Source organism: Pimephales promelas, chromosome 9 (genome assembly GCF_988280905.1).
Source record: "Pimephales promelas chromosome 9, fPimPro1.hap1.1, whole genome shotgun sequence".
NCBI lineage: Eukaryota > Metazoa > Chordata > Actinopteri > Cypriniformes > Leuciscidae > Pimephales > Pimephales promelas.
In genome coordinates, this window is record NC_142777.1 from 1,614,728 (window position 1) to 1,632,833 (window position 18,106).

The 18,106-nt window shown below is 36.7% G+C and overlaps 3 protein-coding genes across 5 annotated transcripts in view; 1 reads left to right on the plus strand and 2 right to left on the minus strand.

Annotated features, from left to right (window-relative positions):
- Positions 1-4,214: 4,214 nt before the first annotated feature.
- On the minus strand, positions 4,215-6,126 carry spink2.6 (serine peptidase inhibitor, Kazal type 2, tandem duplicate 6). The gene is made up of 4 exons (XM_039653672.2): positions 5,875-6,126; positions 4,689-4,714; positions 4,490-4,596; positions 4,215-4,375 (listed from the first exon to the last, which is right to left on the minus strand). Exons 1-4 carry the CDS (start codon positions 5,912-5,914, stop codon positions 4,303-4,305), a joined length of 246 nt encoding a protein of 81 aa, XP_039509606.2. The 5' UTR covers positions 5,915-6,126; the 3' UTR covers positions 4,215-4,302.
- Positions 6,127-9,225: 3,099 nt separating this feature from the next.
- Positions 9,226-10,075, minus strand: LOC120464292 (trypsin inhibitor ClTI-1). Its single transcript, XM_039653676.2, has 4 exons — positions 9,915-10,075; positions 9,703-9,743; positions 9,499-9,608; positions 9,226-9,419 (listed from the first exon to the last, which is right to left on the minus strand). Exons 1-4 carry the CDS (start codon positions 9,949-9,951, stop codon positions 9,374-9,376), a joined length of 234 nt encoding a protein of 77 aa, XP_039509610.1. The 5' UTR covers positions 9,952-10,075; the 3' UTR covers positions 9,226-9,373.
- Positions 10,076-10,428: 353 nt separating this feature from the next.
- uvssa (UV-stimulated scaffold protein A) overlaps positions 10,429-18,106 on the plus strand; it is a 48,550-nt gene continuing 40,872 nt past the window's right edge. For 2 of the 3 annotated variants that reach the window (XR_016169630.1, XM_039653802.2), the window contains exons 1-4: positions 10,429-10,591; positions 11,051-11,172; positions 13,042-13,372; positions 13,634-13,754. Coding sequence is in view for 2 of the 3 variants with exons in the window: in XM_039653802.2 (XP_039509736.2) it covers positions 11,063-11,172; positions 13,042-13,372; positions 13,634-13,754 (562 nt within the window). In the remaining variant the exon portion in view is untranslated. Of the gene's footprint in view, positions 10,713-11,050; positions 11,173-13,041; positions 13,373-13,633; positions 13,755-18,106 lie in introns of all 3 variants that reach the window. The other variant, XM_039653803.2, reaches the window with a different exon arrangement.

Consider the following 18,106-nt stretch of genomic DNA (forward strand, 5'->3'; position numbering starts at 1 on the left):
ACTTTTGTACTTTAACTAAGGTATTTTTGAAAATGAATAGGCCTAATTATAATCTTTCCTGAAGTAAGAAACTGTATTGTTACCATATTTTATTATTTCTCAAGACTCCACTTTTTGTAAGACTGCAATTGTGTAACTTTTTTTTCTGTTGTGTTATCTGCACGTCATAGACTTAAAAACATGAACTGAGCCTTGGACACACATATAGAACATCTCACAACTCATGATAACTCTTGTTGTATTTATTAATATACCATATCAGGTAAAAGGTTGATCTTGAGTATATAACTTGATGGCCTGGCTATCGTGGGCGAATCTGCTTTATTTTGTGTATAATTATGACCTTTCTTTTTATAAATTTGAGTGTTATGGTACTACTTTCTCGGTTTCCAACTGATAGCCTCGAGGCTCCCTGAAAAATGTATCTAACAGGATGTGTTTCCAATATTTGAGGGCGTAAATATATACAACATTTATTTATGGATTAACCATTACACAGGTCATAAATAATGAGACATGAGTAGCCGACTAAGTTATTGGAAGGGTTAAACATTAGTTTAACCTTAGTTAAAAAGTTAAGATTAAATTGAAAATTAAAGTTTGAAAGTGACAGACTATTTTTAAACCTACAGTACTTTATTTTAAAATGCATTCATGTTTAAACTCACTTGATTGCATGTATCGTCATATTGTTGAATATTCGTATTGCGTATTGTAATATTCGTATGTCGTATTGCGAGTGATGAAGCAGACAGGTGACGTGAATTGAACATAATGAAGAGAGTTTAGCTGATGAATAATATGTGGGTCAGTTCAGGCAGAGAACTGAACGAGGCTGATGACAGACGTGGATGAGAGTCATGATGGGGATCGCAGGTTCGTGTAAAGCCTAGTTCACACTACATGATTTTAAAATGTCAGGCTGAACTGTGCAGTTCACATTACATGACTTGCTCTCAGTGAAATCATGAGTGTTCAAGTTGTTTAGCTGTTCACACCACACAACACAACGTGATTGATCCACAACAGGAGGTAACTCACTACACGAGTTAACAACGCACTGCATAGAGATACAACCACGATCGGATGATAAGAGCATATCATTTGTGACTAAATGAGAGCTGTTTCAGTACTATAGTACGGTCTAAATCCTGAAAATAATCAAACAAATAACGAGTTGACAACAACACGATTCTATCTGGTCTAGAAACCATGTTTTGTAACGAAAAACCACGCAATAAAACGAACCAGAAATGACGCGAAACTACAGAGAAGAACACAACACGCGAATATGGACGTCAGACAGAAACTAGTACTGCACACTGTTTGCTCGACGATCTGCTCTGAGAAAAAAAATGCAAAAAAGAAAAAGTAAGATTTACCTGGTGTCCTCAACCCATGCGTTGCTATGATTGGCTGTACTCATGACATCACTGAGATTGAGTCGCGCGACTGCTCGAGATATCTAGCAGGCTAGATATTTTTCTGAGCTCGGTGACCTGTCTGCGAGCTGTCTGCGAGCTGTCTTTGATGCGTTGTTGGCTCTTTCACACTAACGGATTGGCGAGCGTTAATCGTCCGCTAATCGCCCGCGATTTGCACGCGATAACACCCTGACTTGTCGGCGACTCAACGATTTGCAAATCGGGCTTAAATCGGGCTTAAAATCACGTAGTGTGAACTAGGCTTAACGGGATCGGAAGACGAGGACGGCAGGTAAGTGGAAAAGGTAAGGATCGAGGTAGAGTTTGTGTGTCCATGGAAAGATGAGATCAGACAATGAAGAGTGGTGCAAGTGAACGTATATAGTGAACAGGTGACGAGGTGCCGGTGTGGTGATTAGTAATCAGGGGAGAGTGAACGAGTGGGTGGAGTCTGTAGATCTGGTGGAGCCGTGACATCACCCTCTCCTCCATGGGCGGCTCCTGACCACTGGGTGGAAAGATGATGACGACGGCGACGAGGTCTACCATGACCCCTGGGATCTGTGGTAGCCTATTCTGAAAGAATTTCAACCTGGTGAGTGATGTCTGGACTTTCCACGGAGGTGGAGTGGATTGCGAGACTCTAGATGACGATTTGCCAGGAATTCTTTGAACAGAAGATAGACAAGACATGAAATACTCATCACTCCAATGGGCTGTATGCACGGCGTTATTTCCGGTGAAGCATTAGGGATGCTCCATAACTTCCGCCGATCATAGAGTCCAATGCAATACCGAGAATAAATATTGAATTTTATACTCCATGGTTATACTAACGAAACGTTATCACAAAAACAGATGAAACAGACACCCCTCGTTGTGTTTATGCTTCTTTTTAAAATTATATTAAATAACTATATATAAAATTACATCTAAACGTATGTACGTTTCGTTTCAAAGACGGGAGGACAGTAAATATTGAAGACTCTGCCATAATCCCGTTTTCTCCGGTTTTCCTTCGCTTTAATCTACACAACCGGAAATGGACGAGCATCCTTGCGTCAAATGCGATATGTTTCAGCGTGTTTATGAACGCCGTTGACTTAACGTTATATAAATATATTACTTACCTCAACCCCGTCCCTAAACCTAACCGTCACTGGGGTTAATGGCATTTATGACTGGAGATTTGACTGTGTGTACAGACGCGCGGAATGATGCGGACGTTAATGGCGTAGACATATACGCATACACACGGATACACGCGGATAGCTCAAAATGCGTAGAGATAACACGCCACTTGACTCGAAAGTGGCGTGTATGTTTACGCAAAAGTCATGATGTCATGTTGTACATCAAGTTAACTGACCCATATTAATCATCAATCATAACAAGTTATGACTAATTATTAATATTTCCCCTTTGAGCTAACTCAATACAGCTGAGTTGCTGTTGTTCCCAATTGCTTGCACTTTGTATATAAAACAGTTGATCGTGGAAAATTTCGTTGTGAGGAAATTTCACAAATGGACTTATTGGACTTGTGGAAACCTATCACGGTTCCACGCTTGAATTCACTGATCTCCTGAGAGCGACCCATTCTTTCACAGATGTTTCTAGAAGCAGTCTGCATGCCTAGTGCTTGGTTTTACACAACTGTGGCCATGGAAGTGATTGGAATGCCTGAATTCAATGATTTGGAGGGGTGTCCCAATAATTATGGCAATATGATGTATTTCATATAATCTAGTCTAGTGCTCTGAACATTTTTGCTGGAAATTAAAGGTCCCGTTCTTCGTGATCCCATGTTTCACACTTTAGTTAGTGTGTAATGTTGTTGTTAAAGTATAAATAACTTCTGTAAAATTAAAAAAACAAAACAAAGTTCAATGCCAAGCGCACAGAGCCATTCACTCACACAGCGCGTTTTTCCGAGACCCCAAAAATGACAATTTAAACATGCTGTAAAAAAATGATCTGTTGGGTATTTTGAGCTGAGACTTTACATACACACTCTGGGGACATCAGAGACTCATTTTACATCTTGTGAAAAGTTGCTTTATTAGGGGACCATTAACATTTGAACTCTTTCTTGTGAAGTTAGCATCACCATTTGAGATGAAAAGTCTCACCTCAGAATACATTTCTTTCTTTCTTCCCCCACTCCTTCACCTACATCACCTGAATGTAAATTGTTATTGTTAGCAAAAGTCTATATAATGAAATGCAGCAAGAGACTCGGGGGATTCTGTAACCCAGACCAGCCCGTGATGTGAAGTGCAACCAAAAGACGTATTCGGATCATGTGTTTTATAATGTCAAGGTTTTGCATCTTCTCTTTTTATTCCAGAGCATTTGATTTTTTGTATCTATTATCTTTGAACTGATTTTGAAATTGGCATGATACATTTACCTGATATAATGAATTGTAGGCTAAATGTTTGATTTTATTCTAATCGACTCTGACATTATTTTCAGTAAAGAGTTAAAAAGAATAGTCAAACATTCGCTCACATTTAGTAACGCACAGATGTCATTAGGAGTCAGATTAAATAATGAGTTATTACATGAAATTTGTATTTTTATTTATTTAATCAAATTACTCTTTCCACATGGAAAGACAGTAACACACAGAGACCGTCACCTGCTGATCGAATGCCACTTACAGCGCACACTTTTTACGATATTCTGCTCAGCTCTCTTGGGTGCTTTTTTTCAAAGTAAATCTTCCCCTATTTTATCATCTTGTCTTTCCAGGATTTGAAAGAGAACACAGAACCAAACAGAACAGCTTCAATATGCAACATTTATTTATGGATTAAACCATTACACATTCAGGTCATAATGAATGAGACTTGAGTAGCCGACTAAAGGTCTGTCAAGCCTGTTGCCATTCCTGTGTTTCTCCACATGGGCCTTCCTTCTGGATCAAGATTTGAGTGCCTGATGCCCTAAAGAGAGAGAGAGAGATTAAATTGAATATTAAAATTTAAAAGTGGCAGACTCTAAACATTTTCTTAAACCTACAGTATTTTATTTGAAAAAGCATGCTTGTTTAAACTCACTTGATGGCACCACACATCATGCATTCATTGCCGTATGTTATTCCATTGGATCCACACACGGGTAAATATTGCATTGTGCATATGTTAGACGAGTGCCTGCAATTTGCCTGGTCATATTAAAAGAAAAAAAGAAAAGAAAAAAAAAACGTGAGTTATTTGCACCTGGAAGTAAGCAATTCTACAGCCTTTATTTACTCACCATTCTTGCTCCATCAGATATGGCCACTGTTTGTGTCAAGAAGGAAAAACAAAGATTAAAGTTTATCATGATATGGCAAGAGGAAATAACCAACATGACATCATGACTTTTGCGTAAAATCTGTTGTTTTGTTGATAAAAACTAGGGCTGTCAAACGATTAATCGCGATTAATTATAATATACTAAATACACAGTGCACCCACATATATCATGTAAACACAAACGTTTATTTTGGATGCGATTAATCGCGATTAATTATAATATACAAAATACACAGTGCACCCACATATATCATGTAAACACAAACGTTTATTTTGGATGCGATTAATCGCGATTAATCGTGATTAATCGTTTGACAGCCCTAATAAAAACAGAACTTTAGTCTTTTTTTTCTGAACTATCCCTTAAATCCAACACAGTCTCATGAAGATGCGTATCTATACCACGAGTGTCATTTCTCGTGGCATTTATACGCCAAAAGTGTTTTTTTCGTGTATATGGTACGCACTAAAAAACCCTGGGTTAGGTTTAGGGGGGAGGGGGGTGGGGAGTTCGTGCGTATTATACGCGAAAAAGTGCGTATCATATGTATGCGAAAATCGCGTGCCATATACACGCAAAAACTGTTTTTGGCGTATAAATGCCACGAGAAATGACATTCGTGCCATAGATACGAACTTTCATGAGATCGGGCTGCTTAAATCACACTTAAAATATCTGAATGTGACTCATCTTATGCATTTGTCATTTTTCCTACTTAACTTCAGCAAAGGTGAATTAAGACTAAAGATTGTGCAGACTAAACAATTAAACTCTTCATTATGACCCAATTAGACTGTTACCGAGTACCAGTGTGTATCGCAGGTCCTTTATATGGTAAATCCATGGTGAAAAACTTGGGTGTATTTTTTGATAACTCACTGAAATTTGACAAACAAGTTAACACTGTTGTTCGATCAGGCTTCTTTCAATTAAGAAAATAAAAAATGCAATGTTTTTGATTAGATAAAGCATATTCATTTTTACACCTGTATAAATGTTCTGTACATTCTCTCAACTACACACATTGGTCAACTATCCATTGTTTTTAATAAATAAATTACCTTACCTTTTCTTACCATCTTGTTACAAATTAGCAACATCCTAGTATCAGTTGTTTTGTGAATTAAATTATTATATTACTCACCTAGGACGCAGAGAAGGACGATGATTCCTCGAGCAAACATTGTTCACAGCTTGAGATTCAACTCACTTAAACTGACGATATGATCAGTGATGAAATGATTCGGCTATTTATATCAATACTGTATCCGCCTCTTACCGTGGGAGCGGACCGTCCATCCCACTGATTTATCACATCACAATTACTGAGCACCTTTAGTTCAATAGATGTATTTACTTTGGCTGGTAGATGTGTGTAATGTCAAATAAATAATCACTTTAGTTGTACAAAGTCAATCATGGATAACATTTACAGTTTACATTCAGTTCCTGTAAACATACTCAACTAGGGAACTATTTTCTAATTCATTGCTTCTTCAAAAAAGTTGTTCTGTACAAAGTACAAAAAATGTTATACACAATGTTACTTGTCTTGCACAGAATGCACAAAGCCCGAAGGTCCTTTTTAGTACAATTAATGTATTTTTAAATCTTAATGCCCCATTAGAGATCTCCACTGATTCGTGTCTCACTTGACACAGACATCCTTTTGCAAAGACTTGATCATGTAGCTGGGTTTCACTGATCTGTGCTGAGTTGGTTTGCATCTTTTCTTAAAGGGGCTATGTGTAGGTTTTGACTTAAAAAAAATCTTCATAGAGACCAACCATAATGTAATAGAAAGAATGACCCCGGGACTATCCACCACGGTTGCCTCTATCAGCCTGTAGGCTAAATTATGTGTGGAAGAGTCGGGTCCAAATTGGTGCGAAAACTCACATTCGTCATTCGTTTTCCACGGAAAAAAGGCTTATCTAGAGCGGCCAACGAGCGTGTGTAGTTTCTATAACGGCCACTGGTGTCAGTAAGAGTAAGAAGGTGGTGATGGCGCAGTGGATAAGACACATGCCTTTGGTGTGAGAGACCCGGGTTTGAATCCACTGTGTGACACCAATGTGTCCCTGAGCAAAACTTAACCCCTAGTTGCTCCAGAGGCGTGCGACCTCTGACATATATAGTAATTGTAAGTCGCTTTGGATAAAAGCGTCAGCTAAGAAATTTCAGAACTTCTGCAATGCTTCTTTAAAGGTGCATTGCGCAAGTCTTTGAGTTTTTGCAGAACTACGCCCCCTATGGCGACAAGCGAAACTGCACCCAGAGGTGTACGCGCTCATGGACCACACACACGCTTGCACGAGCTGTCCATTACCAAAGGAGCATCAGCCGCACACATCTTTTGTTTACAGTCATCTTCAGAGGTATAGAGGTAATAAAGTTATAAATCTGCAAGTCATTTAAAATATATGAAAGGAAAGGCATTTGAGTAAATTACACACTTATGTGTGTGTGAGGGGGAAACGGGGGTAGTAGAAAACTTTGTTTTTTGTTTCCATCTATCTCCATGTTGAACTGTTTTACGTGTTTACTGTATCCACTTATGATTATAATATTATGGAAACACGTTCATGAACAATACAAGTTATTACTTTGTATAGACCTTATGCACCAGAGAAACGTGGGCGCCGTCACCTTTAGAATATTGTCTTTGAACTTCCGGTTCTGTATATTTCTATGGCATCGCTGTCGAGGAGTAATTCGCTGGTGAAGTGGATTTACTTATTGTAGAGTTAACAAAAGTTACCATGAGCATTGTAATGTTTATCATAAGCATTGTAAAGCATATTTTCTTAACAGATGTCGAACGGGAATTTTTTTTACAAGCAGTTAAGATCGCTGTGGAAATACAGACCGGAAGTCAAAAGACAATGAGCGCTATGCTGAAAAGGGGCGGGGCTACATAAGGTCTATAGGACCCGTTTGAGCCCTAGAGCCGACTGGAGATCTCTCCACGTGTTGAAAGCTTCCCGATGTTGACTCTCGTCTTATTCCGACGCCTGGCACTAGACAAAAGCTTTATTTTCTTTGTGTGACGTGGAGTTTGCGTTGGGGTTTGGAATGAAGTACAAGCCGGTCTCTTTGAATCCAACTTCTACTTTTGTGGAAAGTTGACTAAAGTTGTGTCGCTCGAGTTGTCTTCGCTGATACGGAGAATGGCGGCAAACACACAAACCTGCAGACATCGCCAGGCGAGCGTAAACACACATGACGTCACGCCAGTCTCAAATCCGTCCCGAATCCCTCTTATTTATTTTACTGGACAGGATTATAGAGGCGATCGCAGTGATCAGAGAAGGGCTCATTCAGCCCATCAGGCAATTGTTTAAGCATGTATGAGTTAAAAAAACAGCTACAGTATTTTTATCATGAAATGTTGCGCAATGCACCTTTAAGAACAGAACTTTTTCTGTTAATTTGGGGAAATATTTCTCATTTCATGCTCAAATCTCATCTGGTGTTCCCCAGGGCTCTGTTCTGGGTCCTCTTCTTTTATCCTTATATATGCTTCCACTCAGCCATATTGTTCAGAAACACAACATATCATATAATTTACAGTATATGCAGACGACACTCAGCTTAAAAACAACAATTGTTCTGTGTCTAATCTGTTTGCATGTCTTCAAAACATTAAATGCTGGATTTCTTACAGTTAAATAGTGATAAAACAAGGCCCAACAGTTCTGTCTTCTGCCACTGTTAAAGGGATAGTTCCCTGTCAGTATAATTACTCTCCCTCAAATTATATTTAGACAACAGCAGTTCAATAGATTATATTTTGCAGTTGAATCAGTGCAGCAAGTTCAACTCACAACCCATTTCATTAAATCAACAGCAGTATTTGATGTTCTTTAATGATTATGAGTCATGAATGATACCCTTGAAAATATAATAAAATACACATAAAATGTACCTTAGTTATAGCCCTAGGCCATGTAAAACAACCTGTCCTGTTTGTTGTAAATATTTAGGGAATATGAATCATGTGGTACAAAGTTTGTTCCCTTGCATTAGATATGATACCACAGTAGAAGATGATTGGCCGCACAGTGGGAGTAACAGTGTGTTTGACTGTTTATACAGTGCAGTCATGGAGTGTGTGTTGTAACTTGGCATCATTTAAACAGTTATCTTTGTGCTGTTTGATTTGGACTAAGTGATTTGAAAAGTTACCCGTTTCATTTTCCCATCACTCAAAGGCTCTACTAGAAGTCAAATTACACAAACTTTGACATTACCTTTGTTTTATGGTGTTCACACACTGATTCATCACTCATTTCTCTCTAAAGCAAATGGCAAACATGCACAATGTTTTATTACCTCATTGAATATTTTTATTTTATTTTATTTATTTAGTTAGAATAAGCTCCTACTGTAGATGGACCATTCACTCGAATCCAGTGTCTCACGTGCTTTGATTCAACTGAGAAAAGCTCCTGATTCAGATTTAAACTCAAGACAAAAAGTACAAAGCAACAACTTACTACATAAAGCCTTTATTTAAGGATTAGAACAATTAAATATAGAACAAAAATAAACACTTCATCTCATCATTAAAATCATTCTTTAAAAAGCAGCATGTGGTTCCAGCCTTCATGTCGTCCCAAATATAAACGAGTGGATCGGGCTCAGCATTCTCCCATCCTGGATATCGCAATGTTCACCTTGAGCTCCCTATGACAAGACAGACAACAAGGTTTCAGTAGGACACTAGTAAGAACATTCAAACTGAAACGTTAGAAACTTGATTTACATGTTTTCCAGACACAGCATGCACTCGTTTGGGTAAGTGACTCCATCAGTTCCACACACAGGGTTAAACTCCCGGGTACAGATAGGAAGGAAGTAATCAGAGCACTTTGGCTGTCAAGAGAAGCACACAGAATACATGAAATACAAGTTGTGATTAAATTAAGTTTAGTATTAAGGAATAAGTTATAAACAATCATCAACCCACCACTTTAGAGCCATCGGGGATCACAGCTGCGCTTGCCAAGGCTAACGCATATAGAAAAAACACACACATATAAAACATACTAAATGACGTGATATGAAGAGTCTGCTTCATAATTTTTGTGGTTTGAACTTTTATGGATTAAAGATAAAAAAAATAACGTCGTCTTTGTTATAAAACACGCTTTGATTAGCCAAAACCAGTGATAAACTCACCTGCCAAGCAGAAAACAACACAAATCCGTCCCAGCATGATTGTTTGTTTACAGCGTTGTGTTGACTATGTAATCAATCACTTTCAGGTGTGGTGAGATCCTTTATTTCTCTTTTTATTACCGTTTATTACTCCCGCCCACAGATAAGTTAGTAATTTACAAAGTGCGTCAAACGAATCCTACTACGCCAAGACTTGGCAGTTGAATATTCATTATTCAGCCTCGCTGATTGGCTGACAACCAGACGTGAGTAAGTGGGCGGGTGTTAGCGTGGCGAATAAGAATTAAGGAAGGCTCAGCTTATGAATATTGTTTTTGTTACGTAACCAACGTCGGAATCATCTAATTAATAATTATAAGCGAAAAAAAAAATAATTATAAGCGATTCGCACAGGTGTAACTGTAAAAGGCACACCGATATTCAACTTTACACTGAAAATAAATGTTATTAAATGATATTAATGATTATGCATCGACTGTAGTTTAGTTAGTTTTCAGTGAAATTAGATCGAGACTTTTATTTTGAAAATGGTGGACTCTTCACTACTACATTTGCTCACTGTATCTTTGTTTACATTCACTGCTCAATCGTACCAAAGACACTGAGATGAGTGCTCTTCATTCCCACTTGGAAACAGATTAATAAATCAATTTTCATTACAGCAAGTGGATGAGGAGGTAACGTTAACGTTACGTGTTGTGTCGTTCGTCCTCACCTGAGGAAACACTTGAGGATAGATACACTTATGATGTTTACAAGTCAGATGAACGAGAATCTCTCGGTCACTAGTAGTAGACTGTAAGAATTTACTGTATGAAAACTATCTATCTATCTATCGATCTATCTATCTATCTATCTATCTATCTATCTATCTATCTATCTATCTATCTATCTATCTATCTATCTATCTATCTATCTATCTGTCTGTCTGTCTGTCTGTCTGTCTGTCTGTATGTCTATCTGTCTGTCTGTATGTCTATTTATCTGTCTATCTGTCTGTCTAGAGCAGCATTTGCATAACAAAAGTAACGTTAACAGTGAGTAATGATGACATAGAGGAGCAACTATTTCTCAGTGATGGTTGCATTGATTGACTAATACTTTAATAATTTCATCCTCTACTCATTCTGTTTTAGGGTTATATCAAGATGGACCAAACAATGCGAGATAAGCTCTCACAACTGGTTGAGGAGTTGACAACCTCTGGAGAACCACAATTGAATCAAGACAAAATGAAGGAAGTGAAGAAAATATGCAAGTATGATATGGAGTTATTGCTTGTATCGTTTTGTTCACAAACACTGTTTCACAGACAGTTAGAAAATAAAATAAGATTCAGAACATTCTGGGAAAGATTTAATGGGAACACGAATGGGGACGTCCCATATGATCTCATTTGAAACCATTTTACTGCAGCATTTTGGAGATATACAATTCTTTTTTTGTTTAAGCGCCAATAAAGACCTTATTTCTTATAAGTAGAACAAAACGAATGACCAGTTATTATACGGGACATCCCATACTATATACACACCTCATATGAAACCATTTTACTGCAGCGTTTTGTGAGATGTACGTCATTATATCTCCAAAAACACGACTCTTCCCAACAGAATATCTCATTTGTTTTGCTGATAGAGAGACATTTTCCCCCATTACATCCACTGCATTAGTAAAAGGCCTTTGCCCTAGTCTAAAGCCGGTTTAACATCACCCGTTAGTGAAGTAAGAGTTTAACCCTTATGCTGCATTAGGGACATTTTTGGTCTTTTGCAGTTTAATTTCTTTGACCATTTTGGCTGTTTTAATGCAAATGGTATGACATTTGGCAAAATTGTGACTTTTTGGATACATGTAAAAAATGTGATCCCATTTTGCAAAATATGTATAACACACACTGTGTAGATCAAATAGTAACACTCAGCACCATAAAGACCAAAAATGGCCCATTGAAACCCATTAAAACGTTGTTTAAATCTGAGGCTGTCAGTAATACATGAAACATGATTTTTGCACAAACATCCTTTCATTTTAAAGCAAAAGCATTATATTTGCATTATATAGTGTATTCCACCAGATGACGTCACTACATATTTATTCCCTATGGGTGGAAATGCACCTTATTTTAGGCAATAGGCAATGTTTAATAGGTGGCCATTTTTGGTCTCTAACGCGCTAAGTGGGATTTTTTGCAAAGTGGGACTGTGATAATCCAAATCTAAAGTTTTCTCTTTGCATTTAGTTTATTGAAAATAATTGAATTTTTGTGTGTTTTCCTCTTATACAAATCGATGGTTTCGCAAACAAAACTGGTAATTAAAGGGTTAAAATCCTGAAATTGAATACATTTTTGGTAGTTATGATGAGGACTGATGCTGGTTAAAAGATTTAACTTGGTAAAAGTGGAAAATAATGATAATATATAATATTTTAGGCAATGTTTAATATGTGGCCATTTTTGGTCCTTAATGCACTCAACGGTGTTAAAAATCTAATGCAGCACAAGGGTTAAACTGGTTACAATCTTTTGCAGGTGTGAGACAAAAATGCTTCCACAAATGCTTCCATGCTTTTATCACAGTCCAGTGCATCAGTAAAAAACGTTGGATTACACATATTAGGTCACTACGTTGGGTTATTATCCAAAAAAATCGTTGGGTGATTTCTAGTATTAACCCAGCTGTTGGGTTAATTATGTATGTTGTTTTTACACTTGTGTATTTTGAATTTATGTAGCAACACAATTATGTACATTTACATTAAATTTCTAGACTCTTTGTAATTTAAAAATATATTTTTTGAGACATATTTGTTGTTTTATATCTGTGTAAAAATATAGCTGTTAATAAAAATATAGCTTAACTGTTGGGTTATTTTTAAGCTTTGGTTACCAGCTGTGCCCAAAGTCTTCTTGAGAATAGAGAACTGATTGTCCAGTCACAGGATGAGGAACTGGCCTTGCCCAGCGTTTATTTATCAGTGTTTGTCAGTTATGAAGATACACAGTTATATCATGTCAAATTTCATTTATGAGCAAGTCGTTTATTATGGGTATGTGGCTGTGTGTTTGTACAGTGTTTGTTCTGTAGAGCAGCGTCGTCTTATACGTCTTCTTGTCTGACCACAGAGTTTCCAATGACTACATTGATCACTTCTACCACCTGATTATGACCCAGCTGAACCAAGAGCACGCAGAGATCCGGCTCTCTGCCTTCCAGATGCTCAGTGAGATCTTCAGCCGCTCGCATCACTTCAGAGGTCTTCTCATCACGAACTTCCAGGAGTTCCTGGAGCTCACGGTGGAGACCGACGCCGAGCAGCCGCTGCCTCCACCCAAAGAGGTGGCCAGAAAACTGCGGACACTCGCCATCCAGACAGTGCAGTCGTGGCACGCCACCTATGGAGAGGCGTATAAGAAACTGTCTCTGGGATATCACTTTCTTAAGCAGATTAAAAAGGTATTCATCCGGCTGCACCTCTTCTGTAATTACGGCATTTAATAATAATAATAACATCAGTTTGTGCACCCTGGAACACGTCACTGTTGTTATGCAATTAAAGATTGCTATAGATTGTGTTCTAGTGGAGTTTAGCTGTATGAGGAACAATTACGATTTTTTTTATATATATGTGTATTTTTGCTTGTTTTAGACAGATTTAAAATTGGTAAACATAATTTGTCATGTCCAATCACACATTGCGTCTCGTCTTTTTCCCAGGTAGATTTTCATGATGTTGAAGCAAGAACACTGGCTGAGAGAAAGAGACAAGAGGAGAAACAGAAAAGACTGGAAAGAATTTACAAAGAGAGGCTTGAAAAGGCCAAACAGGAGATGGAAGGTACGTTCATATGTTCATAAACGGCACTGACACGACACTCTTAAAAATAAAAGCTTTTCCAAAAGTGGGATTTAGATGAACCTCAAGGGACCAGCTCTTAAAAGAACATTTTTTTTTAGCTTGAAAAACATTTGAATTATCTAAAGAACCCTTTTCCTTTATACTCACCTAATAATGTTGGGTTAAAAATAACCCGAATGGGTAACCCAACTATGGGGTGGTGTAGCACCTTCCCCACTGTGGGTTAAAAGTAACCCAACAGTTAAGTTAACTATTTATTTTTATTTATGACATTATAAAATAACAGATTGTTTATTTGCATAAAACAATAAATATGTCCCCCAATATTTTTAAATTACAAACTGAATATTGTGGAGTCTAGAATATAATGTAATATAAATATACATAATTGTGTATATAAATTTAAAATACAAAAGTGTATACAACATACGTCTTTAACCTAACAGCCGGGTTAATACTAGAAATTACCCAACAATTTTTTTTTGGAAATAATAACCCAACATAGTGACCAAATATGTGTAACCCAACTAGGGATGGGCAACGATTAATCGCGATTAATCGCATCCAAAATAAAAGTTTGTGTTTACATAATATATGTGTGTATAAATAATTTGCATATATAAATACCCACACATGCATGTATATATTTAAGAAAAATGTGTTATTAATATGTCAAATATTTATATTTATATATATTAAGTATATACATGCAAATATTTCTTAAATATATACATGCATGTGTGTGTATTTATATATACAAATTAATTATACACACATATATTATGTAAACACAAACTTTTATTTTGGATGCGATTAATCGCGATTAATCGTTGCCCATCCCTAAACCCAACAGTTGGGTTAAAAAAAAAAACAACCCAACATTTTTTTTAACTGTGTAAAGAACCTTTTTTCCAATGAAATATGGAAAGATTCAATGGATTCTAAAGAAACTTTATTTTAATTATATTAGCGTGTAGAAAAAAATAGCATAAACTGACTGCCGTTTCATTTATGACATTCTAAGGTAATTACTGACGTGCTAATAAGACTTCCAGGATTTACTTCCGGGAATCCAGGGCCTGTGAAAAAAAAAAGACAATCCGTCTATCTACAGATAAGTAGTTAAACGTGAAAATAAATGAATAAAATTAACAAAATAAATAATAATAGAATTATTTATACATTATTTCATTATATATTTACAGATTTTTCATTTTAAATGTAATTTTTAATGCCATTATCCAACTTCTCCTGTAAAGGACCGTTTACACGACTCCGTTATCAACTAAAAACTTTCGGTGTGTTTTGGCGGCAGTGCCGTTTTTGCGGCCTAAAAACCCCAAACTTTTGAAAACGGGGTTCAAAGTACACGTTTTTGAAAATGATACCATTATTTTTACAAAACTGTTATCCGACAAAAACGTGAATTTGTGTGGTGACGTCTTGTCTATTATGGGCGCGTAGTGTTTCTTTACAAAGTGACATCGCCATCTACTGGCCTGGCAGCAGAATACAGCGTGTGTGAACGGGATCGTTTTTAGACAACGTTGTCATATGTACGCGAAAAACACGAAGCAAAATCTTTTCCGATTGTCTAATAAACACACCCTAAACCTTAAAGGTACAATATGCAAGATTGTTTCGCCACCAGGCGTCGCTAACCTCTTACAATAACAAAGCCGTATATTAATGACGTATGTTCCGCATTAAGCGTAATTATGAATCTTGTCGTCAAGCTGATGGATCTTTTATGGATGAGTGAATACATTGATGTTTTTAACATGACTGTGGTGTGAATCAGGGCGCGATTCCTAGACGTATACCAGCGTCACACGTAACGCGAGTCCCGCGGATATAAGGGAATACGGACATTTAATTCTACCTTAAAACTACACACAGGTCAGGAATTAAGCTTGAGGTAACAGCGCTGTTTCACTTGCTCTAACAGTTTCACTATCACACTAAACTGCATTTGTGTGTGTTGGGTTTTTTGTTGGCTGTATGAGACTAAGCTAGAGAATAACATACAGATCATATTCTATCTTTTCATCATGTTGAACTATATAACATTGATTAGTTTTATATACATTGATTTGCTCACCTGTTTGCTCAAGTAACTCTTTAAGTTGAAGTTAGTCGTGGAGCTCTCGGCACCTGGAAAGATGTTGATCTTCGTTCTTGTCTCAAAGTCTGCTTGCCATGGTCCATAATGTTTGAACAAAACCCTGCCAGGGACGCTCACGCTGTTGAGCACGCATAACGGGCATAACCGACCCAGTTGTCCACGTCTGTCGCCATGGTTACTATTGCAGTACGAGGTCAAACCTTGCGGAAACCGGGGGTAACGTGGATATGACGTCATTGACTGGCGACTCCTCACCCCTGCTCACACGCCCCGCTTCCTTGGTTAAAAAACGCAATTATCTCACGATTTACAAATAGTTGGAAACATCTGGGATATTGTAAGTAATCAACTAAACACAATAATATAACATTGGCCCTAGTGGTTTTTGGATGTTTTACTGCAAAAATATGTATAATGCAGAAGGGCTTGTTATTAGCGACACCGGTGGCCGTTAAGGGAACTGCAGCAGCACTTCCCTAGAGACTGCACCAACACACACTAACAGACTGATCGTGAGTCAGTACCCGATATACTCACAGCGAAGGTCTTAGATGTAAGCAGACGTGTGAAGTGATATACTGTTAGTGACGTTTAGATAAATATGTACAGTCGTGCTCAGAATTAATGGGACCCCTGGTAAATATGATGAAAACTGGCTGTAAAAAATAATTCTGCATTGTTTATCCTTTTGATCTTCCATTGAAAAAATTGGCAAAATTCTAACCTTTCATTGAAGCTAAAGAATTGAAAGTGGGGGTAAATCACATTATGAAATAAATGTTTTTCTCCAAAACACTCTGGCCATAATTGTTGGCACCCCTAGAATTTTTTATGAGAAAAATATCTCTGAAGTACATTCCCATTAATGTATACTACCAGGCAAAATTTATTGCCTGGTAGTATACAGAAAAGGTTTTTGGAAAGAGAGGGGTGTTACGACTTAAGGGGAAGGTCAAACTTCAAGACTACCAGTTATCGAACAACTAGGAAAAGTTTCTGTTTGTCTGTCTGTGGTGTTAAGTTGTGGAATAATCTAAATAATGAATTTAAGCAATGTCCAAACATAATTCATTTTAAAAAGATGTTCAAAGAAATTATATTCCAGAGTTACAGAGAAACATAGTGTTAACTTGAGCTTATATTGAATTAACCCGTAGTATAAATATTGTCATGTATCGGGAATAGGGCTGTGCAAAAGTTAATTGCGATTAATCGCATCCAAAATAAAAGTCTGTTTTACATAATATATTTGAGTGTGCTGTATATAATTATTTTGTATATATAAATATCTATGCATGCATGTATATATTTAAGAATTATTTGCGCTTAAATTCTGTATATATATATAAATACATAATCTATATTCTATAAATATAAATATTTTATATAGGAATAACACATTTTCTTAAACATATACATACATGTGTGTGTATTTATATATACAAAATAATTATATACAGCACACACAAATATACTATGTAAACACAGACTTTTATTTTGGATGCGATTAATCGCAATTAACTTTTGCACAGCCCTAATCGGGAAACATCCTTATGTGTATAGAACTTCGGAATCAATACTTTCATGGATTATAGATTGATTACTTATTTAGATTTTTATTTATTTCTTTTTTATTTATTTTTTTAGGTATTTGTTTAAATATGGTATAGGGGGGTAGGAGTACATAAGTTTTACTTCTTCCTACTCCTTTTTGCACATGTAAATAGAGGGTTGTTTTTTGTTTTTGTTTTTTTGTTTGTTTCTTTTAATTGATATTCCTTATAATATCTGTATTTTTATTTATTATTTACATGTTCAAAATAAAGATCTCAAATCAAAAAAAAATAAATAAAATCAAAAATTAATATTTAATTTTTTAAGCAAATCAGGGTGACTGGGAACATGAAATTGTCCAGCTATGACTAAATATATTAATAAATATGTGCACTTTCCTCTCAATAACACAATAAACACAACAGAAGTGACAGCGGTGAGAAAGCTTCTCATCTCAGTGATGTGGAAATCTGAGACTCATGTCCACAGATGAGGTTTTTATTAAATCACACCGTTAGGATGGTTTGATTATAAAGTATATTTAGATGATATAGATCTGACTGTGTGAGACTAATCCCTTTTCTTTGCATGACACATTTGACATTAGAGTACAGAGAGCGGCTCTTTCGTCGTCGTTCTTCAATCTTTTGAT